This window comes from Onychostoma macrolepis, chromosome 06, assembly GCF_012432095.1.
Source record: "Onychostoma macrolepis isolate SWU-2019 chromosome 06, ASM1243209v1, whole genome shotgun sequence".
NCBI lineage: Eukaryota > Metazoa > Chordata > Actinopteri > Cypriniformes > Cyprinidae > Onychostoma > Onychostoma macrolepis.
The window spans coordinates 11,221,386-11,246,223 of record NC_081160.1 but is presented as its reverse complement, the minus strand read 5'-3'; the positions used below and the strand labels follow the sequence as shown (position 1 = coordinate 11,246,223).

Sequence of the window (24,838 nt, the reverse complement as noted above, 5' to 3'; positions counted from 1 at the left end):
TTGGGGTGGATACAGCCCCCGGAAGCTGGTAAGGAGCTGTACTGTGCCCTCTGCAGCCTGGAGGTGAAACTGCAGTTTTGATCTCTGACCTGAATTTAACGTCATGGCAATTACATAAAATCTTTGTCGGGTTCTTGAACTGTACTGGTCATCGAAATCCCCGATCGGCAGGTATTTTTTTAGGAGGACAGAAATTAACGTTAATAACTGGTTGGATGTTTTTAGTAACTTCCTGTGAGTGTGATGAGGAAGTGTAAACAGCACGCATGGAGGGCGTGTCTCTGATATATGTTCCTGTAGCTGTGATCATGGGGATTTCTCTTAAAAATATGTGTCTGTAGTGCTGGATTATGGGGGACGCGGCGGTAGCGAAGCGTCGGGAGCAGCTGACGCGTTGGTCGGGCTCCAGCACGGACAGAGAGCCGGCGGTGCCTCGGAGTCGCTGGAGAGGAGAGACGAGCACCGGAGCTTCTGATGGAGGCAGAACAGACACCAATGAGCAGCAGAAAAAAAACAGGTTTGGAGATTCATGACCACAGTAATGTCAACCAATACAAAGAGAACGTTTTAGCATTAATTAGCAATATAGTTCCTCGATGTAAACAAACATGTCCGAAAAAAGCGGTTTCTGTGTTTCTCAGCTTAACTCTTTAATGAAGATCTCCAGATTTAGTTTGCTATTTTGGGTGTCAAGGACCATCTGCCATGTATTGGATTAGTATCCTGCTAGAATGTATTTACTGATTAGTTTTCATTCCTAATGGATTAAAGAACCTATACAAATTGAAAATATTGTTCCCAGAGCTGATGATTTCTAAAGATAGACACCGAATTACACAATATTTGAGTAGGAATGTGATTTCAACGTGCATCCAAAGCCTTTACTACTTACTCATTCTATCTTGCTTCTGAGGTATCATAATATATTATGTAAGAGTCTGTAGTAATGTTATTTAGTTTTTTGAGGTGTCTGATGCAAAATACCATTCCAGACAGCCTGACTCTCCCTCTCTCAGGTGGCGAGTGAGATTTGAGAAGACTGCGGAGTTCCTAGCAGTGTGTGCTAGTGGTGACACCGAGGAGGCGAAGGAGATGCTGAGAGAAGCAAGAGGGCAGAATGGAGAGGATGATATGGTTAACTGTGCCAATGCTGATGGAATAACAGCTTTACACCAGGTCAGAATCTTACTGCATTTTTAAACCATTTATTGTCTTGATAAAATGAACAGATAATTTGCCTGATGTGTCCACATGCATGCTACAGTGATATTTTGCTAAAATGTTTTCAGGAACTTTACTTAACTTCACAGTCTCTTTTATAAAAAAGGAGATTTCTGTATCGGTACTATACTGGGTAATAATTGGCTGATTTGGCTGTTATTACAGAATTTTAGTGTATAAGTATATTTGGCAATATTGGATATTTAAATATGCATGCTCATTTCCCCTATTTTAACACTCAGTTAGGCCCTGATTTGGTATAAGGATGTTCTTTTGGTGATCCGAAAGCGGTTAGTTGAGAAGCATTGTTGTTTCCAGCTTGTATTAACTTGGTTCTCAAATGCATCTTTTGTGACCATTTGTGATCAGATGTATTCAAGACTCCCTCTCTTTTATTTCATCACACCCTGTTTAAGACAAAATAAATAAACAATTGAAAAGGTGGACTGTGATTTTGATTGGAATCTGTGTGTTTTAGTACAACTCATAACAGATCCCTTAGCGATTACATTACCGTTCAAAAGTTTGGGGTGATTAGTAAGATTTTTAAGCAGCTCAACCATTTTCAACAAATAATAATAATAAAATCAGCATATTCAAATGATTTTTTTATTAATAATGTGACACATGGCCACTGAAAATTGAGCTTTCACATTAGAGAAATAATAAAAATGTAAAATATTTCACAATATATATTTACATGTATTTTTGATCAAATAAATGCAGCCTTGACTAATATAAGTCTTCTTTTTTTTCAAAAACATAAAAAAAAAACCTTTACAGTATTAGGTGAGTGCAAATACAATGTGGTAATGTGCGTTTTTGGTAACCTTGTGTCAGTAAAGCCTGAACTATAAATGTAAAGATACAGTTCTAAAAATCATTCTCAATATTAAAGAATAGCAGAGTCCACACCACAGCTATAACGATAAGGCACAGAGAAACAATATCATTGGAATCGCATTCAGAATGATTTTTTCTGCTGACGAACGATACAAACATTGACACCCAATCAGAATCCATTCTGCTATAGTATTATTTTTAGAGTATGTACATTTTTAAACTTTTGTTGAAAATAGTATAAAAGATTTTCAAAGAGCACTTTTCTGGGAACTTGGCATATGTGTTTAAACTTGGTTTTAAAATTTTATGTTATTTGTTGTATTTGTCATTGAGCCACATTATAATACTTAAATTTACTTGTATCATTTAAAATTTAGTTTTTAGTTTTTGGTGTTTGAATTTTCATTTATTTGCACAAATGACCATTTATTGGTTATCAGCCATAACATGGCTGTAATTTTAGTATTTTAATTGTGGTGCATTTCTGTAAAAATCTGATGGACTGTACATGATGTTCTTTCCCAGGCTTGTATCGATGGCAGTATGGAGATGGTGGAATTTCTTCTGTCTCGGGGTGCCAATGTTAATCAGGTGGACAGTGAGGGTTGGACCCCTCTACATGTGGCTGCATCATGTGGAAACCTGGAGATAACGGAGTATGTTATGACAGAATTTTTTTTTGTCATCAAATTTTTATTTATTTTCAAACACAACATCATAACATCCATTCAAAACAAACAAAACAAAACAACAGACATATAATCAATACTTTAAAAGTCCAGTCAAAAAGGAGAGAGGGAGGAAAAAAAAAACTCAAGTCATTCCTTTATATAATCGAGTATGTTAAAGAAAAAACCCTGCCAAGTATCAATAATAGAAGGCTTGGCCCCATTAATTCGAATGTTGTACATTCACAAGTTGTTATGACTGAATTTAATGAATATATGTTTAAATTGAGTATGTGTCAAAATTGTGTAATGTGTTTATTGTTTAGCTGGCTTTGAAGTTTCTGGCTGTTTCAAATGTGATTGTTCTGTTCTAAGATTAATTCACAATATAGCACAATCTCAAGGCCATTATTAGTTGTATTATTACTATGGCTATGAATCAGCTAAATGTAATTATTTAATTGCACAGCATTCTGTGATTCATGAAAAATTGCACCTAATATTAAATTTTTTTTGTTGTAAATAAATTTGCACATTCATTCCCCAAATTAATTTTACATTAGCAAAATCCTTTCAATACAATTTATTCAGCCAGTTTTACAATATCTACGTGGCTTTATCTCGGAGACGAACACATACAGTATTACTGGCAGGATCAACCAGGTAGCCACAGCCAGACAGAAACTGCAAGGATTGGGTGTCCTACACATGGTTTTTCCTCTGTGAGGAGTTTGCGGGGGTGAGTTTGTGTAAATCATCCTCAGTCATCTGCTCTCTCTGGAGTGGTTTGTTCTGTGGGTCCGGGGGAGAACTGCATGCAAACAGCATGAGCAAACGCCTCCATCCACAGGAAGTTGCTGCAGATGATGCATTAAATGCACTAAAAATGTTCATGCTTTAAACCAGTTCATCCTAAATACAGAAATGATCTCATTGTTTTTCCCAGTCCTCTATATATTAAAGACACGCATTTTACCAAGCAAATTCCTTAAGTGATATCCTTCTTCTATACATAATTACTGACATACCAGAACAATACTGTGGTAATATGGTGAACAGATGTCAGCAGTTACTACACCTTGGCACTGCTTTAATCACTGTTTTTGTATTCTACTACTATTTAAGTGTACTTCACCAATTAAGCATTTTAAAGATTAAAATGACTCTGAAAGTCAGATTGCAACAGAAAAAAATAAGTTGCTTATAGTGTGACAATTTTGAAATGTGTTTTTGTTTGTGGACAGAGTTGTGTGATTTGAGGGGTTTAAAATATTTCAAAATATTTCTGCCTCAACAAGTGCTAGAAATACTTACACTGCTGTAAGATATTATCCCAGTTAGCATGTATTATACTGTGCTTATTTATTGGTGTTGTCGCTTTTAGATTTCTGCTCCGGCATGGTGCATCTCTCTGCTCTGTGAACTGTGATGGTGATGTGCCAATGGACATTGCAGAGGATGAGGCCACAGAGACACTGCTGCAAGAACACACATTGACACAGGGTTAGTCAACAGAACATCTGTCACATCAGAACAAATGTCACATCATAAATACTCTTAAATGGAACTCCGTTAAAATTAAAGGTGTCAGCAAATATGGCAGGCTTAATTTCTAAGAAAAATTACCCAGCCCACGTTAGTTTGAGTACAGGTGCAGAACGGAATGGAGTAAATGTAAAATAAAAGCACAATTGTCCACATACAGATGTTATTTTACAAATTGCAAGTTTTTGACCTCTCAGAGTCAATAAAAATCACCTGATGAAGACTTGAATGTTATTGCATCAATAAAATTAAAGGATAGTGAAAACCAAAAATGAAAACTCTGTCATTTTGCCCTTTAAAAATGGTATGATTTTTTTTTTTACATACATTGCATGTATGTCAATGATAGCAAAAACTGTCTGGTTACCAACATTATTTAAAATATATTTCTAAATCTGTATCTGTAAAAAGATATGAGGGTAAGTGATCAATGACAGAATTTTCATTTTTGGGCATAATATCCATTTAGTGTGTGGACTTTTTTTTAAGTCACACAAAGTAAACAAAATATTTTTACACAATGTATTGTATAACTTTTTTACAGTACATAATACATATTTACCTTCTCATAGACCTTAATTTTCATTTATATTCATTCGCAAAACATTTCCAAAATAATCACTATAATTTAAGTATTTTTTCTAGAAATACACAGATCAGTACATTTACATGAAATTAATTTGTCCATTCAGCTAGTTAGATAAATTGTTAATAATTCTTCTCTGCAAAAGTGTATGAGACCTTATAATTAGTCCATCTCTCATCAGATGTGGAAGTAGCTAAGCGGGCAGAAGAGGAGTGGATCATGCGTGATGCCCGCCACTGGCTCACAAACGGGCTGCCTGCTAATCTTTGCCACCCCCGGACTGGTGCTACTCCGTTACACGTAGCAGCAGCTAAAGGATATTTGGAGGCCATTAAGTAAGTGTGAATGCAAAAAGAGAAATGTTTCCTCATGAGTTTCCTCTTGGCATTACAAAATTTTTACTCCTATGATAAAATCGTATAAAGCAAACCTAGTTATATTCTCAGCAGGCAGTTTTACCCCAGACTGCTGGTTTCTCAGTGATTAAACCCTGGAGACCATTCCACCATTATTCAACCAGGTTAACACCCATGCTCGTGCAGAATGTTCCGCTACACCATTGGGTAGTTCTCTGATCACAGAGCAACCATTGTTTACTTCCTGTCTCTTTGAAAAGTGGAAAAGGAGTGGAGGCCTGTGCCGATGTTCTTTCAGCACAGTTTCCATCCCATTGAGCTGTTTAGAGCAGAAGTCGCATCAGCTTCCTCTACAATGCATGATATTTCCAAACTTGACTGAAGGGATAAACAAATAATTTGTCAGTGTTTAGAGTTTTAGAGTTGTCGTAATTGTGAGTGTGCTGCCTCCCTGCTGGAGGAGTCATGAAGAGTCCCCACCCCCACCTATTTATCACTGGTTATTCTCTTTTGCACTTATATATTTCTCTTTTGTTGATTTTTGATTGCTTTAATTGTCCTCATTTGCAAGTCGCTTTGGATAAAAGCTTCTGCTAAATGACTAAACCTAAATGCTAATGCTCACTAGGTTTTAATAGAGAGCTTGTGTCTTCACAATGTACTGAACACTTGTACAGATGACTTCATGCATTTTTAATTGTTTTTTTTCTGTCAGATTGTTGTGTCAGTGTGGTCTTGATGTGAGTGCTAAAGACTATGATGGCTGGACTCCTCTCCATGCTGCAGCTCATTGGGGTCAAAGTGAAGCCTGCCGTCTACTTGCTGAGCAACTGTGTGACATGGAGGCCCATAGTAATGGGGTGAGTGAGAGAGAAAAAAAATGTGCTAAACATTTAGCACCAAATTCTGTTGGCCAGTAACTGTTGCCTATGAGAAACAAAGCTGTGTTCCTTAGGCAGGTGTTTACCAGCCTTAAAGTAATAGTTCACTGAAAAATGAAAATTCCAAACCAGTATGACTTTATTCTGTTTTTTTTTTATGTTAATCTTCCAAAATTGTTCTAAATATCTTTTCCTTTGTTTTCCATATAAGAAAGTAAGTCATACAGGTTTGGAACAACATGACCGTGAGTAAATAATGACAGAATTGTCAGTTTCGGGTGAACTAGCCCTTTAAGAGCTGAATCGTAGGGCCACATTTATATTTCAGGACAGTTTTATCTTATTTTATCTAGCCTATTTCTCTTTGTTGTAATCAGTTGATTCTGAAAAAAAAATAATTTTACATCTGCACTGACACCAAGAAATATGGTAGCAATAGCCAATATACTGTAATTCTAAATAAAATAAATGCACTGTAGTTGTAAATTGGAATATGAAGGCAAAAGTTGAGGCCTGCTATGTTGGAGAAATAAGTGCACAACAGGAGTCATGCACTCTTAAAGGAAGAGGAAGTGTGGAGCTTCTGTTCTGTGTCAAAATGCACCACAGTTCTGCAGCCAGCAGCAGCACTGCAGTTAGCCATAGCTCTGTTTCACAATGTATGTGTGTGTGTGTGTGTGTGGGTGGGTCGGTGGGTGTTTGCGTGCATGTTTGGGAAATTATAATAACTGAAACTGCTGTTTTGTTTTGTTTTTAAGGGTCAGACTCCATTTGATGTGGCGGATGAGAGTGTTGCGTCTTTACTGGAAGAACTGTCTCAAAGACAGGCTAATGTGAGAACACACACACCTTTATCTAAACCAGTCTGTCATTTTAGACACACAAGGAAGAAATTCACAGCTTACTATATGAAATATAGCAGGCCTATTTAACTGGTGGCCTGTGGGCTTAATCTGGACATTTTGGAATTTCTCATATAACTTTTATTACGGTGATTTAAAAAAAAAAAAAAAAATATATATATATATATATATATATATATATATATATATATACAGGTGCATCTCAAAAAATTTGAATGTCATGAAAAAGTTTTTTTTTTTTTTTTTTTGTAACTTATAAAAAGTGAAACTTTCATATATTCTAGATTCATTACATGTAAAGTAAAACAGTTCAAAAGTTTTTATTTTTATTTTGATGATTAGAGCTTATAGCTCATGAAAGTCAAAAATCCAGTATCTCAAAATATTAGAATATTTATATTTGAGATTCATTAAATGACCATCCCTACAGTATAAATTCCGGATATCTCTTGTTCTTTGAAACCACAATAATGGGGAAGACTGCTGACTTGGCAATGGTCCAGAAGACAATCATTGACACCCTCCACAAAGAGGGTAAGTCACAGAACGTAATTACCGAAAGGGGTGGCTGTTAACAGAGTGCTGTATCAAAGCATATTAAGTGCAAAGTTGACTGGAAGGAAAAAATTGGGTAGGAAAAGGTGCACAAACATCAGGGATGACCGCAAGCTTGAGAATACTGTCAAGCAAAGCTGATTCAAACACTTGAGTGAGCTTCACAAGGAGTGGACTGAAGCTGGAGTCAGTGCATCAAGAGTCACCACGCTCAGACGTCTTCTGGAAAAGGGCTAGGAAGCCACTTCTGAAACAGAAACAACGTCAGAAGCATCTTACTTGGGCTAAGGAGAAAAAGAACTGGACTGTTGCTTAGTGGTCCAAAGTCCTCTTTTCAGATAAATTAAATTTAGCATTTCTTTTGGAAATAAAGGTCTGGAGTCTGGAGGACGACTGGAGAGGTGCAGAATCCAAGCTGGATTGATTCTGATCAAATAAATTCAGCCTTGATGATCAAAAGATATTTATTTCAAAATCATTAATAATTGTAATGACGTCTGCTGGTGTTGGCCCATTGTGTTTTATCAAGTCCAAAGTCAATGCAGCCTTCTACCACGAGAGTTTGGAACACTTTATTCTTCTATCTGCTGACAAGCTTTATGGAGATGCTGATTTCCTTTTCCAGCAGAACTTAGCACCTGCCCACACTGCCAAAACCACTTCCGAGTGGTTTGCTGACCTTGATATTACAGTGCTTGATTGGCCAGCCAACATGTCTGACCTAAACCCCATATGGAATCTATGGGATATTTTCAAGAGAAAGATGAGAAACAGTCGATCCAACAATACAGACAAGCTGAAGGCTTAATAGTGCCTCAGCAGGCTGATCGCTTCAATGCCACGCTTCACTGATGCTGCCATTTGTGCTAAAGGAGCCCCGACCAAGTATTGAGTGCATAAATGAACACAATTTAAAGAACTTGAACTTTTCTGTTTTGCAAATCCTTTTTTTGATTGATCTGAGGAAATATTCTAATATTTTGAGATACTGGGTTTTTGACTTCAACCATCAAAATTAAAACAAAAAAAAAAACTTTTGAAATGTGTTACTTTACATGTAATTAATCTAGAATATTTGAAAGTTTCACTTTTTGAAATGTTACAAAAAAAAATAACTTTCACGATATTCTAATTTTTGAGATGCACCTGTGTGTGTGTGTGTATGTATGTATATATATATATATGTATATATATATATATGTGTATATATATATATATATGTGTGTATATATATATATATATATATATACACACATACAATTCTCCCAGTCAATCTTCACTCACATTGGTCTCCCAGGCCATCATGAAATACTGTAATTATATTTGTGTCGTTTACTAGGACAAGAAAGCATTTTGAATAGAGTGCTGCAGAAATTATGTATTTTTGTAGGCCAACCAGGAAGTTACCGTCACCCTGATTCCCTTGACAAAAACCAAAATAGATTTTGGCTTTTGGATCATTGCGGAAAATCTGCTCTATGACCAAAACAATGTATGATTCATAGAAATTTTGTTCATCATGAACATCATGTTCATAATGTTCTCAAATGAACACAACTTTTGCAAATTTTGTAGCCTAAATACAGTTGTCAGAAGGCTGTGTATTTGGGTATTTACAAAGGCTATAACTACACCACAGTCACCTGACTTCGACTTTAACATCAACATCACCATCACAAAGTTTCCTGGAACTCTTTAAGTCTCTAAAAAAAAAAAATTATCTGAGTGTGATTAATAACACAATGAGCCTGTGAAGAGTTTTCACGTTCTTGGCGTTATGACGTTTAACATGCTATCAACCGCCAACCTCTGTAGTCCCATTTAGCCACTTGTTAGCAATAGCCTTTTTCAAGATAAGTTAAAAAAAAAAAAAAAATTCACAAGGGGGTATTACCGATGTTTTTATTTCATAGAATAAAACTTATATCTTGTGCTTGTGTTAACCACAGATCTTATTTCAGACATTTAACAAAAAAACCCATTGACTTCAGGACGATGGAAATGGAAGTGCTAAAATGGCAACTTGTTTCTGGGTTTTGGCCTACAAAAATATGTCATCCATTCAGTACTCCATTATCTTTAAATGTTTGCTAAATTTGATAACATCAAGCTAATTCAATGTTTAAGGCCTTTAACCTACAGTCATGGCCAAAAGTATTGGCACCCTTGGTAAATATGATCAAAGAAGGCTGTGAAAATTAATCTGCATTGTTAATCCTTTTAATCTTTTATTGAAAAAATTCACAAAAATCTAACCTTTCATTGGAGAATAAGAATTTTAAATGGGGGGAAATATCATTGTGAAATAAATGTTTTTCTCTAATACACATTGGCCACAATTAATGGTACCCTTTTATTCAATACTTTTTGAAACCTCCATTTGCAAGTTTAACAGCTCTAAATTTTCTCCTATAATGCCTGATGAGGTTAGAAAACACCTGACAAGAGATCAGAGACCATTCCTTCATCCAGAATCACTCCAGACCCTTTAGATTGCCAGCTCCATGACGGTGCTTCTCCTCTTCAGTTCACCCCTCATTTTCTGCAGGGTTCAGGACAGAGGACTGGAATGGCTATAGCAGAAGCTTGGTTTTGTGCCCAGTGACCCATTTTTGTGTTGATTTTGAGGTTTGTGTTTGGATTATCGTACGGTTGCAAGATCCAAACATGGCCCATTATAAGATTTCTAACAGAGCCGGTCACTTTTTGATTTTTTTTATCTGTTGGTATTTGATAGAATCAGTGATGCCGTGTGTCTAAACAAGATGTCCAGGACCTCCAGCAGAAATATAGGTCCACAACATCAATAATACAGCAGTATATTTTTATTGTACAAACAGGGTACTTTTTTTATCCCTGTGTGCACCAAACCCATCTTGAGTGTTTGCTGCTAAAAAGCTCTTTTTTTTAGTTTCATCTGACCGTAGAAGCCAGTCCCATTTGAAGTTCCAGTCGTGTCTGACAATTGAATATGCTGGAGTTTGTTTTTGAATGAGCGAGGAGAATTTTTCTTGAAACTCTCCCGAACAATATGTAGTGATGAAGGGGGCTGTTTGACTTTTTTTCCTTTATTTTTATTTTTATTTTTTTCTGACCCCGAGACTCAACTATTTTCTACAATTCTCCAGCTGTGGTCCTTGGAGAGTCTTTAGTCTCTCAAACTCTCCTTCTCACCGTGCATTAGGTCGATATAGACACGCGTCCTCTTCCAGGCAGTTTTGTAACATTTTATGTTGATTGGAACTTCTTAATTATTGCCCTGATGGTGGAAATGGGAATTTTCACTGCTTTTTTCATAAAGCCACTTCACTAATTTATGAAGCTCATTTATTTTTTTGCTGCACATCAGAACTATATTCTTTGGTTTAACTCATTGTAATGCATGAATAAGGGAATTTGGCCTTTGTTTTCCCTCCTATTTATATTTCTGTGAAACAGGAAGGTGTGTGCTGTGTGGCTGGATAATTTCATGTTCATAATCACGCTGGTGTGCTCAAAATTATAAATATGAATGGGAATATACTTCAGAGATATTTTACTTATAAGAATTTCTAGGGGTACCAATAATTGTGTCCAATGTGTATTTGAGAAAAACATTAATTTCATAATGAGATTTTCCCCCATTTTCAATTGTTTTAGCTCAATGAAAGGTTAGATTTTTGTGATTTATTTTTAAATAAAAGATCAAAAGGATTAATAATTCAGGTTTATTTTCAGAGCCTTCTTTGATCATATTTATACTTTTGGCCATGACTATATAAACACACTCTCAGAAAAAAGACAAACCCTGATAGCAGACGTACATTATGGAGACATTATGGTCTGTTTGAAGTTTATCAGATGTTTTTACATTGCAGATGTTTCCCAGATCAAGTGGACTAGTTAGTTATCTTAGAGACATACTTGTGCTATCTGGGAAACTGACACTACGGAGGTACCCTTTAAATAGGGTACCAATATGTACACTTTATGTGCTAATATTTACTTTTAAAACAACAACATGTACCTTTAAGGTACTAATATGAACCATTTAGGTGTAACAAAGGTACAAAGATTTGCATTTTACCTTTTTTTTCTGTAGGGTACCACCCTAGTGACATGTACAAAACCAACTGCATTTTAACCTATTAACTTATTTAACGTATTAAGTAATCTATCGACAACTGTCATTTTATTTAATGAGCCATGTTGAGGCATGTTGTTGTTTACATGTTTTTGTACCTCATTGAACTCATTACTATATTGTTTAAACTATTAATCAGAACAATAATTAAATCTGGGCTATTTAGATCCATTCTAAATAAAGTATGATGATTATATTCATTTTTGCATCTGTTTATTTTAGTGGAGGACTGAACAGGCACTTATTGATCAACAAAATTCACAGATCTCAAATGCCAACACTGCAAACAAGAAACGCAGGTGAGAAAGATGATTAGTCTTTCAGTCTTTGCAGTCACAAACATCTTCACTCATACCTCTCTTTCTCTAAGGAGCTCTGTGTGCCGAATGAGCAGCAAGGACAAAATAAATGTACAGGACCAGTCTAAAGAACGAGGGGTCTCAGGAGGCCTGGGAATCAACGATGAGAGAGAAAGCAGCCCAGGTTTGTTTCTCTCTCTTTCTTTCTTTCTCACTCTCTCTCTCTCTCTCTCTCTCTCTCTCTCTCTCTCTCATACAGCAGCATTCAAAATATTCACATACATGAAACATACTTGTAAAAGAGTACAGTCTGTTTGATGATGTTTGTTTTGTTCTCTGTTCTAGAAAGTTCAACAGTGTCGACACCAGAAAGCATTGTTCCCTCTTCAGGGGTCAGACACACACTCTTCTGTCTCGGCTCTTAATGCCAGAATCTCTCCTCGTGTGCATGTGATTAATCACTGTGTGTTTGTGTTCTTTAGACCATTGAGGATAAAGAAGTCAAGGTGAATGATCAGGACAGAGCGAGTCGCACAGCAGTTGTGCAGCCCACCCCTCAAAGACGAGAGTCACCTGCTGAGAGCCCCAGTAGTGCCTCTGGTGATGGAAGGAAGTAAGATGGTTTGATCCAAAGAATTTCTCCAATTGTTTTACAATTACACTTTTATATATTTTATTGATTTTTATGTCACTGCTGTACAAATCTTATGTAAGTCTTCATGATTAGGAAGTATTACTGATTGCATAACATAGCAGTATTACCAAGTCAAGACATTTTTAATACTAAAATAATAATTGGCAACCCTTGGCAATACAATCGCCATTGGCAAGTAATTTTTTTTTGTTGTTGTTTATTCGCTAGACTTAGACATGTTTTGAAAGGCTGAATAATTCCAAATGAGTGTAAAAATATCTGTGCTAAATTTATACTTGGTCTAACTCAAACACCTGGCGAGTGAACTACATGGAACATAATTTTAGTTTATTATTCTATGGTAATTTTATAATTAAAACTGTATTAATTAAATCTCTACAGCAGGTAAACTTATAAAGGAGTGTTTAGAAGCATTTTTACTGTCTTTTGGTATAGAAGTTTGTATTGAGAATCTTTCAACATAATTTTGAATTTAAATGTCTTCGCTAAGTCAGTATGTAAATTACTAAGCAGTATGTAAAGTAATATGTAAATAAATGTTACTGTTTAAAGCAATAAGCTAAGAAGCCTACTCAATAGTCACAAAGCGGAGCAGAGTGCCTAAACCCCCTTAGCTGTATAAATTCACTCTAAACTACGGCTACAATGAAATCTGACATTTCAAAACAATTTCTTTAGTGCAGTAATACTAACATTATGAGGTCACAGGTGTATATTTTGAGAGTAACATGCCTCAAACAGTCATTAACTAACTATATATGAATGCCATTTATTACGTTGTTATTCTCTGATCTGTCAATCATGGCATTCAGTTTTTGTATTATTGTTGCAGCATTTGTTTTATTGCTAGGCTAAATTTTTTTGTACAGTGAGAACATTTTTACACCTCTAATGTCTTAATTATTTCTGCAGTTGTGTTTGGTGCCAGTAGTAGTAAAGAAATTACATAATTCATAAATTTTAAGGACTCAAACAGTCATAATTGAAGTATTAAACTATCCATTTCATAAACTGGATTCAAGATCTGTTCGTGAATAGTGATAAAATTGTTTTACAGGTTTCAGGCTCCAGTGAGAGACGAGGAGTCAGAGTTTCAGAGGAAAGCTCGCTCGCGTCTCATGCGGCAGTCACGCCGATCAACACAGGTGTGTATTCACAACCCTGAATAAAACAAAAATAATGAATAAAACTCATTAAAAGAAAAGAAAACTGGTTAACACTTTAGAATAGGAATTATTGAAGAACTAACAGGTAATTATTAAAACTTAACTCACTACTGTTAACTACTAAGGAAGATGTGTTAACTTATCAGTATGTAATGCAATATTATGATTGTGTTAAGTAACAGTTCGCTAATCAATAACTAATGTATTATGTCATACCTCCTGAAGAACTACTGTTAATTATCTACTACTTAAGTTTCAAGAAAAATAATTAGCAGCAGTGGTAGTAGTAGTAGTAGTATGAAAATGCAATAAATTTTATAGAGGTTTTGCCTGTGTAGTGAATTCTTTTGTGGGTGTGTTTTGTAAGAAATCAGCTTCCGATAGGAACCCCACCACCATTCCAGTGCCATGCGATAACTTACCTTAGTTTTTATATTTTATATATAGTACTGTATGTGTGCTGTGAAAATACAGGTAACCCATTAGTAATTAATAAATAATTATCAAATAATTCTGCAGGAATTACTTAGAACCTGAAACAGTAGGCCTATTCTAAAGTGAAAATATAGTGAAACCTTTAGTAATTAATAAAGAATTATCAGATAATTCCACAGGAATTACTTAGAACCTGAAACAGTATTCTAAAGTGAACCTATTAGTAAATAATAATTACTACATCATTTTGACTCAAATCAAACTTACACTCTAAAAAAACCTATAAAAGTAATAATAAACTTTGTAAAATACATGACAACTTGTTTACGATCTTTATTTCCGATGAGAACATTTCTTAATACAGCGTATTTTATTCTGTTTTGACATGTATACTGCCCAAATTTAAACTAATTTAACAAACATTTTATAATCAAAAGTTAAACATTTTAAAGCAATTCAAGTGTAATCAACCGGTCTCCTGTTTCCTCGGTGGCGGTGCTGGATCTCGTGTGGGAGCTGGGCTCAGGGGAACTGCAGACCGCCACTCTGCGTTTCACTCATAGCTGCAATATGCTGTTACTGACTCCGTAACCTGCCCATAAACAGTGTTAAGGGGTTAGGCGTTAACACAACACAAAAACTACCCAAGACTAAAAAACAAATATGACCCAACAGCTTCATCTCAGTGTTTCGTTAAATAAATAAATAAATTAATGAATTAACAAACCACCATTTTACAGAGTGTACTGTATCTGTAGTAAGTTGGATAGTTATGGCAAGACAGTGGAGTTGGGGTTCCTCTCTGAAGCAGATTTTCTACAGAACATGCGCACAAAGCAATTATTTACCATACAGGCAAAAACATAAGGGGTGAGAACTAGAAAGGCGTAAGTGACATTTCACAAACTTTACAGGAGGGCCAAAACAAAATTTTACCATAGGTTGATCTGACTTTGTGCACTGATTTCAGTCATTTATAATAAACATTTGTACACTCGTGGATGACAGTATACTTTTGCCAGTAGAAAGGGCTCATCAAGAGCTTTCGTTTGATATATATATATATATAATCTCCTTTTCACCCAAAATGTCACTTACGCCCCTTCTGGTTCTCACCCCTCGTTATGTACAATTATAGTAATGAGTCCTTTTGGGTGTGCAGCAAGCAGTAGTAATAATAGTAGTAGTGGACTGTAACGAAGTTGCTGCTTAATAGTAGTTCTTCAGGAGGTATGACAGAATACATTAGTTATTGATTAGCTAACTGTTACTTAACACAATCATAAAATTGTATTACATACTGATAAGTTATCACATCTTCCTTACTAGTTAACAGTAGTGAGTTAAGTGTTAATGCATAATTACCTGTTAGTTCTTCATTAAGAAACAGTATTCTAAAGTGTTACCGAAAACTAGTAGTTTGGCTTAATATTTTGTTAACATGTTAATAATGTGCCAAAAAAAAATCATTATTATTATTATTATTATTATTATTATTATTATTAAATTACTATTAAAAATCATTATTATTAAATCATTTTTGGAATTTTGATTGTCAGGGAGTAACACTGACAGATCTTAAGGAAGCAGAACGGATTATTGTTAAGAGCAATGAACCTCAGCACCTCAGTGTTCAGCCTGTGAGCCCCAACATCACAATAACACCAGCTGAGAGAGGTGAGTCTCATTAACATCCAGTGTGTCTGAAGCACCTGGAGTTAATACTTCTGTTTCAGGTGACAGTAATTATTCTTTGATGTTTTTGATTCAGTGTGAATTCTGTATATATATTGAGAGTTTTCTCACTGCACTAGACACAGAGCCAGTGAAGGAATCGGGAGATGCAGAGACAAGACTAGGAGTGAGAGATCGCAGGAAAGGGAGGAAAGAGAGACGCTCAACTGGTATCGTTCAGCTGGCTGGAGAGGTGAGCTACAAGCATTCATAAAAAACCTAGGGCATTTTCGTTCACACTGAGCGTTTTCTATTTAAATAGACTTTTTGAAGTACACTTGCGGCTTCTCACCTGCATATTACAAAGAATAACAAAGGATGATGATGCTTGTGAATTTTCATTTTAAGCAAATGTTACCCACAACCAGGTTTTCGCAGTAGAACAGGAGGAGTTTGTGGAGTTTCCCTATTTTATGATAATGAATTTAGCAACATTCATTTGCAGACACAAACAGTACATGACAAAGGGTCTATAATGTACACTTTAACACTAAAATTACTTGGTTGTCCCAAAACTGGTGTATGATTTGTTTTACAGTATTTCCTTGACATACGTCTTTAAAATATGCATCAGTCAGTACTTTGGAAAAATCAACCAATAAATAAACTAAATTAGTAAAAAAAAAAAACCAAAATTTTCAATTAATATTTAATAGGGGTGTAAATATTTGTTGTGACTTTGATTCTTTAATCTTACGATTGTGATGCATCATAAATCGCTCATAAACTGAATCATGACCAAATTCAAGTATTTTAAAACAATTCATAACTGTTTCCAAAAAAGGCATTAATGTAATTCGAGAGACAGTTTGCACTGTAGTCAAATAATGACAAAATAATGAATCAAGTCATACATTCGCACTGTTAGAAATTGAATTTTTTTGAAGTGGACTATTGAATATGCATCATAGATTTGCACATTGTTATGAAAAATTCAGTGAACCAACAATTAAAATATGTAGGCAAATTATATTAATGCCATTTATTACATTGTTGTTGGTTCTAATTTGTCAATCATAGCATTCAGTGGTCATTCAATTTTAGTATATTTGTTGCAGTATTTTTGTTGCTAGGCTGAATTTTTTTTGTACAATGAGAACATTTTTATACATCTAATTATTTTTGCAGTTGTGTTTAGTGCCAGTAGAATTTGGTGCCAGAAATTACATAATTCAGTCATTTTAAATGACTGGCTTATTGACATGGACAGCTATTGACAATTAATGTTACTTTTGTTCAGACGGATGATATGGATGCAAATGAAGATGCTGAACAAGACAACAGAATAAGGTTTGCGTGTGTTTTATTAAGGTTTTGTACATCACCTGGTGTGTAGCTTTGTTCAAGAGGTATATCCTATATGTACTTAGTGTGTACTGATTATGTAGCACAGTGTCTTGTGTTTTTTTGTTCTGTGATGTCTTTCTTCGTAGATGTGGATGCATTCGCGTTTGCCTGTCCCTAACCATGGGATTAATTAGTGCGCAGTTTTAAATAAGCTGTTAATAAGCTCATGTGGAGAGAGTAATATTGAGACTTTTGTTATGTTATTTTTAAGAGTATTGTTTATTTTTGTAGTGATCCTCAGTTAGACGATTCCAGACACTCCTCTCTGGATTTTAGAAAGGTAATGATATATATATATTTTTTTAACATTGAACATTCAGAAAGTAATGAGCAATATAGGAGCTGGTTCACACTGTTATATGTGTTCTCTCAGTTGTATGTGCAGGTGTTGCAAGAGAATGGAGATCTAAAAGAGAAGCTTCAAGAAACTCAACTGCAGTTAAATGAGAGTAAAGTTCAGCTGGAGAAACTCAAACAGGTGAGAAGTGTTGTTTTCTTGTCCTGAGACCTTGGGATAGGAAAGAAATGTTGAACAACTAAAGTGAGTTAGATTTATTTATATACAGGTGCATCTCAATAAATTAGAATGTCGTGAAAAAGTTAATTTATTTCAGTAATTCAACTCAAATTGTGAAACTCGTGTATTAAATAAATTCAGTGCACACAGACTGAAGTAGTTTAATGCCGAGTTCACACTGCACGATTTTCAAACTCGTCGGATCACTGTTGTTTTCACACTGCGTGACTATCTGGGGTAGCATTCATTCGCTGCTGTGTCCACATTGCACGATGGATCGGCGACAGGGGCTTTCACATTGCACGATTTCACAATAGGAAGAATCGCCGACAACTCTGTCTGATCCGCAAACTACGTTTCACAACAAAACACATGCAAGAAGTGATAAGGAAATAACGCGAGAATCCACGTGCGTCAGCCCGTTGTTCTCGAGCGAGACTGGAAGTATTAAAAAAATATAGCCTGCAAGCTGTCTGTGCGCTGATTTCCAGCTACAAAAAGAAAAACAGATTATGCAGGAGGGAGATGCAGGGAACAGGGATTGTGTTCTGCAAAGAGTAGTAAATAATAATTTTGCAGTAACTGTTATGCTGATGTTGCGGCTGGTCAAGCATTTGTGCTTGTTTCTGTATGATATAGTTGGACATATTAAAATACTGATATGGTCTATAACTCTTCACCGAACTTCCCTCTGCCCTGTATCTTTGTCTCTCATTGGCTGAAGGTCATCGGTGATGTAGTTTTCAGTCAGAAATCATTGCACACAGCAGGATTGTGAATCGCCGACAGCTACAGATATTTAGCATGTCAAATATTTCACAGGCGTCGGCGACGTGTCGGCGATTCCATCAGATCGCGTCTTTGATAATTCACACTGCGTGATTGTCACTCACGTGAACGAGCTCCGATTTGCCTCAGATTTTGGGCATTTGTCTGCGATTTATCAAAACCTGTCGGCGAGTGAAAAATCGTGCGGTGTGAACTCGGCATAAGTCTTTGGTTCTTTTAATTGTGATGATTTTGGCTCACATTTAACAAAAACCCACCAATTCACTATCTCAACAAATTACATTATGGTGACATACCAATCAGCTAATCAACTCAAAACACCTGCAAAGGTTTCCTGAGCCTTCAAAATGGTCTCTCAGTTTAGTTCACTAGGCTACACAATCATGGGGAAGACTGCTGATCTGACAGTTGTCCAGAAGACAATCATTGACACCCTTCACAAGGAGGATAAGCCACAAACATTCATTGCCAAAGAAGCTGGCTGTTCACAGAGTGCTGTATCCAAGCATGTTAACAGAAAGTTGAGTGGAAGGAAAAAGTGTGGAAGAAAAAGATGCACAACCAACCGAGAGAACCGCAGCCTTATGAGGATTGTCAAGCAAAATCTATTCAAGAATTTGGGTGAACTTCACAAGGAATGGACTGAGGCTGGGGTCAAGGCATCAAGAGCCACCACACACAGACGTGTCAAGGAATTTGGCTACAGTTGTCGTATTCCTCTTGTTAAGCCACTCCTGAACCACAGACAACGTCAGAGGCGTCTTACCTGGGCTAAGGAGAAGAAGAACTGGACTGTTGCCCAGTGGTCCAAAGTCCTCTTGTCAGATGAGAGCAAGTTTTGTATTTCATTTGAAAACCAAGCTCCTAGAGTCTGGAGGAAGGGTGGAGAAGCTCATAGCCCAAGTTGCTTGAAGTCCAGTGTTAGGTTTCCACAGTCTGTGATGATTTGGGGTGCAATGTCATCTGCTGGTGTTGGTCCATTGTGTTTTTTGAAAACCAAAGTCACTGCACCCGTTTACCAAGAAAGTTTGGAGCACTTCATGCTTCCTTCTGCTGACCAGCTTTTTAAAGATGCTGATTTCATTTTCCAGCAGGATTTGGCACCTGCCCACACTGCCAAAAGCACCAAAAGTTGGTTAAATGACCATAGTGTTGGTGTGCTTGACTGGCCAGCAAACTCACCAGACCTGAACCCCTCAGAGAATCTATGGGGTATTGTCAAGAGGAAAATGAGAAACAAGAGACCTAAAAATGCAGATGAGCTGAAGGCCACTGTCAAAGAAACCTGGGCTTCCATACCACCTCAGCAGTGCCACAAACTGATCACCTCCATGCCACACTGAATTGAGGCAGTAATTAAAGCAAAAGGAGACCCTACCAAGTATTGAGTACATATACAGTAAATGAACATACTTTCCAGAAGGCCAACAATTCACTAAAAATGTTTTTTTTATTGGTCTTATGAAGTATTCTAATTTGTTGAGAGAGTGAATTGGTGGGTTTTTGTTAAATGTGAGCCAAAATCATCACAATTAAAAGAACCAAAGACTTAAACTACTTTAGTCTGTGTGCATTGAATTTATTTACTACACCAGTTTCACAATTTGAGTTGAATTACTGAAATAAATGAACTTTTCCACGACATTCTAATTAATTAAGATGCACCTGTATATATATAGTTGTATTTGTTTGTATGTACACAGAATCAAGAGAATGGATCAGACAGACCAGCCCTGCTGGAGCTGGAGAGATTTGTAAGTTACCACATTTTCATGCCGTGTCATGGTTCAGGTGTCTTGGGTGTTTTAATGGTAACAATGCTGCAATTTGTTTACCTTAGTTAATGCACCAGTATCATGTACTAACAATAATCAACTATATTTTTTTATTAATTTAAATTTGTTAATTTAAATGTTAAAAATGTATTGGTACATGCTAAAATTAACATTAATTAAGGAATAATTGATTAAGGACCGTTGAATTATTAGAAAATAATGCATAGTGCATTATTTTTAATAATTCAACAGTCTTTGTCAGATTTTATAGATAAAATGCTCTTGTATGTAGGACCAATTTCTTATGCATTTCATCTCAAGCACCTGTTGCCAATTCAAAAACGTAATCTTAAAGCTAATAACGGAGGTGTCTTTGAACGGTATCATCTCAACATTGTCTACTAATAGCGAAACTGAAAGTTAAAAATTAATTTTGAGAAAATATGTAAATAGTTTGTCATTTTTTTTTAAATTCTGTTATTTAATGCATTTAATTGCTTGGTCAATTCAATTCAGTTGCTTTTGCCTTCGTATTCTGGAGCTTTGAAATAACTGAAGTCATTTGGCGAAGTGATATTGAACTGCAATGCGGTCAAGAGCTCCCTGAAAAATAACTGCACACCATAGAACGTTCATCAAACAATCAGAAGCAAGCATTCAACAGCCCTGTAACATAACCTAGATTAATAATGTTATTTCACAATTTAACAAATTGAATCCTATTGTAAAGTGGGTTTTTTGTCTTGTTTTGTTGTTAATTCTGCTTTATTCTTTATTCAGGAAAAGAAACTTCTTCAGCGGAGAGCGTCTGAGTTAGAAGATGAACTCAAAGTAAGAGCTTTAGCTTTACAGTATTTAGAGCTGTTTAGATTTTCAGAATAGATTTAAACATTGTTAAATTAGTTAAACAGAGCTGTGATTACTACACTCTTTTGATGGCTGAAAACACAATTAGCATAACATGTAAGAGGTACGAGTTGTGTAGAACATTTTGTATGATGGATATGCCAGTTCTGCAGAACTTTTCCATGCATATACAGGTTCCATGTGGGCCTGTTCATCTCACTCTCTCTCCTCCTCTTTCTAGGTGCTTGTGGATTTGCGTGCTGACAACCAGAGACTGAAAGATGAAAATGCAGCTCTCATTCGTGTCATCAGTAAGCTGTCTAAATGAATCTTTGGGTCCTTTGGATTTTTTTCCTGAATTCATTGGGAAAGTTGCTGTCCCATTGTCTGCCCAAAGAACTGCACAGCATGTTTCTTTCCCTCTCTCATCTCTGGGACATATGCCTCATGCCTGGGGTGGTTAGACTACTGTTCTTTAAATGGATATGTACATATGTAAGGCCTTGTTTAGCTGCCACTCTAGACTCATCAAAACTGGAATTTTCAGTGACACAACTCAAGTCCATCTGCTGTTCAGCTGCTCTAGATTATGGTGTTCAGCTCTGATTCAGGGTGCTCTTGTAACATTTGTAATGTTATTGATTTCTTTTGTGCAGTGTGCTTACTGCTTTTTTATTAATAGCACAGATAAGGCTTATAGCTTTAATGTTCCTTAAAATTCTGCAGACTAGCCATCGCACTTAGTTAATGCCCTTATTGTGCCCTACACTGCACTGCACTGATGAGAATTTTGAGTAATTTGAAGTTTCAGTTCAGGTTTATTGTTCAGTTTCACTTAGAGACCATTGTAATCTTTGCCTTTCAGCAGGTACCTCTAGAAACCTGCAAAAATAGATAAATTAAGATTTTATGATATATAGAATATTGTTCGTTAATAACAAAAATGATATATTACAGATCATAGAACTGCAATGTTAACAGAACAGGTTAATGTACGTTGAAATAGAAATGAAGTTTTAATATATTTTCATATACATTCGTATTTGAATGTACACTCTAAAAAATGCTGGGTTAAATACAACCCAGCGCTGGGTGAAATATGGACAAACCCAGCGACTGGGTTGTTTTCAACCAACAGTCAGGTTAAATTTTTAACCCAACATTCAACCGCTGGGTCAAAATAACCCAATCGCCGAGTTTGTCCATATATTACCCAGCGCTGGGTTGCATTTAACCCAGCATTTTTTAAGAGTGTACATAAACCACTGATCTGTTAAGAAGTATCTAATATTTGTTAAAGGCTTATTACTGAAATTGCAGTGTTACCAGATTTAAATGTTTAAACTGTGCTTTTTAATGGGCAATGCCATCATCATTTTAGCTTAAAAAATAATTTTAATATTTCTTGAAATGGTAAGCAAAAAAGAAAGACAAAATGTGCCAAACAGTAAAAGCATGCTCAGGGGTCTCTTAGTGAGACAGTAGAAGGTCTTGGAGTAGTGTCTTCTTCTCAGTATGTATCTCGATTAACACTGTACTTTAGCTGACTACTGTTCTTTGGACCAAACAGGCATTAGTATGGATCTATTTCTCTATTATTGCATATTTATGAATATATTATAAATGGTGAATTTTGATGCTGTTGTGTTCTGCCAGTGGTGTAATCATTTTTTATTAGGAAGAGACACACAAGTGTTTTGTACTGTGACTATGAGTTTTGTCCTAAACCAAACTGGCGCCATAGGTCAAAGATTTTAAAGGTTTACCACTGTTTATTTGTTTTTGTTTTTTCCTAAAATTATTGCTTTCAGGACTTAGGCATTTGTTCATCCAGCAAGTGTATTTTGCCAAAAATGTGCCTTTCTATATATATTTATATATATAGATAGAATATATCTCTGTTGCTTTGTTAAAAATGTTGGAGTCAGTTATTCTCTCTGGCCAATAAAGATCAGTGCAAATGGTTGGGTAACAACCATTAAAAGCAATCTGTGCACAAGTGCTTTTATCTCTTGCATAAATAAATAATGGCTTGCTAGATATAATTATTTTCAGAGGTCTGAGTTCCCATTAGTTGCAGTGGTCGGTAAATTAAGTGAAATATAAGTAGTAGACAAATGTGGGGTTATTTGCGAAAGATAAAGAGTGTAATTCATTAAATTTCCTCCTGGGAAACATCACAGGACAAGTTTATACCAGTCTTAACTGAGTCCTATTACAAACTTAAAATATGGCTAATGGTGTTCTTCTGGTTTATATTTGTATCTTGAATGTGAAAGATATTTTTATTGTAAAGAAATGAGTGGTTAAATGAAATAATACATTCTGAAGACATTTCACCTGTCCTCCAGTTAAACTATGACATGGTAATCTACACACATTATTAGTGGATGTACTTATAGGCTCTATTACTTTTAAAATGATATGGACTGACTGAACTGAACAGACAATGATTTGTATACACGCATTAGCTCATTTTAAATATTTATTTTCCACATTTACTATAAAGACTGTAAACTGTAAATGTTATATTAATATAGAAATATTTTAAATGACAATTTTTCACTTTTTAGGTTACACTTTGCATAGTGTATCCCAGCCATGGTTCTGGAGTACCCTTGACAGTACACATTTTGGGTCCATTCCAATCGGAAGTGAGCATTAGTTAGTATGCCCTACTCACTTCAAAAGTCAGAGCCCATGGAGTTGGAACTCTTGAGAGAAGGCGGCAATTGTGTCTCATTATGTGACGTGTTGACCACATCGTTTAGTTGTCTCACCTGTTAGAATGTCATTATGAATATAGTGCAGTGTCAATTCCTTAGGCCAGGAATTTCTTATTTCTGTTAATGTTGTTGCAAATAAATATTTTGCAATAAAGTTTTTAAATATTGCCCTTGTGTCTCAGTTGAAAAAACTTTATTTCCTCATACAAATACATTATTTATTTTTTGTGATCAACTTTTTATTTTCTCCAAATCAATAAAACAACATCCACTCAAACAAACAACAGGGAGGGGGGAGCAACAGACACACCATCAACAATTTCAATTTCAATTTGTAGTAAAAATGACAAAACAGAATTCACATGAGTCCATAGATTAACAACAATTGGACATCCCCAAAACATGTGGAGAAAAGTACCTGCTGATACGGTGTTACAGATATGACAGTTATAGGTCGATTGCAGTTTTATTTTAAACCTCTTGTAAGGAGTTATGTATGCTCTATAAGACGATGAGCCAAGATTTTAGAAGTTAAGATTAGAGACCACACCCTCTCCCAGATAAATAAAAATCTGTTAATTCACGATTCCAGATAGATTTAATAGAAAGAGACTTTGCAGTGTGATCATTGTTTACTATATATTGAAGAAACAGATGGCCGACCAGAGGGTGGTGCGATCCAATCCCATATAGGATGAGTCAAGTCACCTTTATTTATATAGCGCTTTTAACGATACAGATTGTGTCAAAGCAACTTTTCAATATCAAAATAGGACAATAGTGCGTCAATAATGTAAAATGACAAGATTAAACACTCAATTTTCAGTTAAAGGCATTTCATTATTGAATTCAATGATGTCATCGTCCAGCTCAGTTCAGTTTAATTAGTATCTGTGCAATCAAGTCGA

General features: G+C 35.7%; 1 protein-coding gene across 1 annotated transcript; it reads left to right on the top strand.

Moving 5' to 3' along the window:
* The first annotated feature begins 5 nt into the window (after positions 1-5).
* Positions 6-24,098, top strand: ppp1r12c (protein phosphatase 1, regulatory subunit 12C). Its single transcript, XM_058780096.1, has 21 exons — positions 6-171; positions 342-517; positions 1,017-1,176; positions 2,590-2,720; positions 4,117-4,235; positions 5,045-5,198; positions 5,935-6,079; positions 6,859-6,933; positions 11,864-11,940; positions 12,012-12,124; positions 12,286-12,332; positions 12,423-12,553; positions 13,653-13,740; positions 15,756-15,873; positions 16,011-16,123; positions 17,171-17,220; positions 17,509-17,557; positions 17,651-17,755; positions 20,287-20,337; positions 21,139-21,189; positions 21,446-24,098. Exons 2-21 carry the CDS (start codon positions 351-353, stop codon positions 21,530-21,532), a joined length of 2,031 nt encoding a protein of 676 aa, XP_058636079.1. The 5' UTR covers positions 6-171; positions 342-350; the 3' UTR covers positions 21,533-24,098.
* Positions 24,099-24,838: the final 740 nt, after the last annotated feature.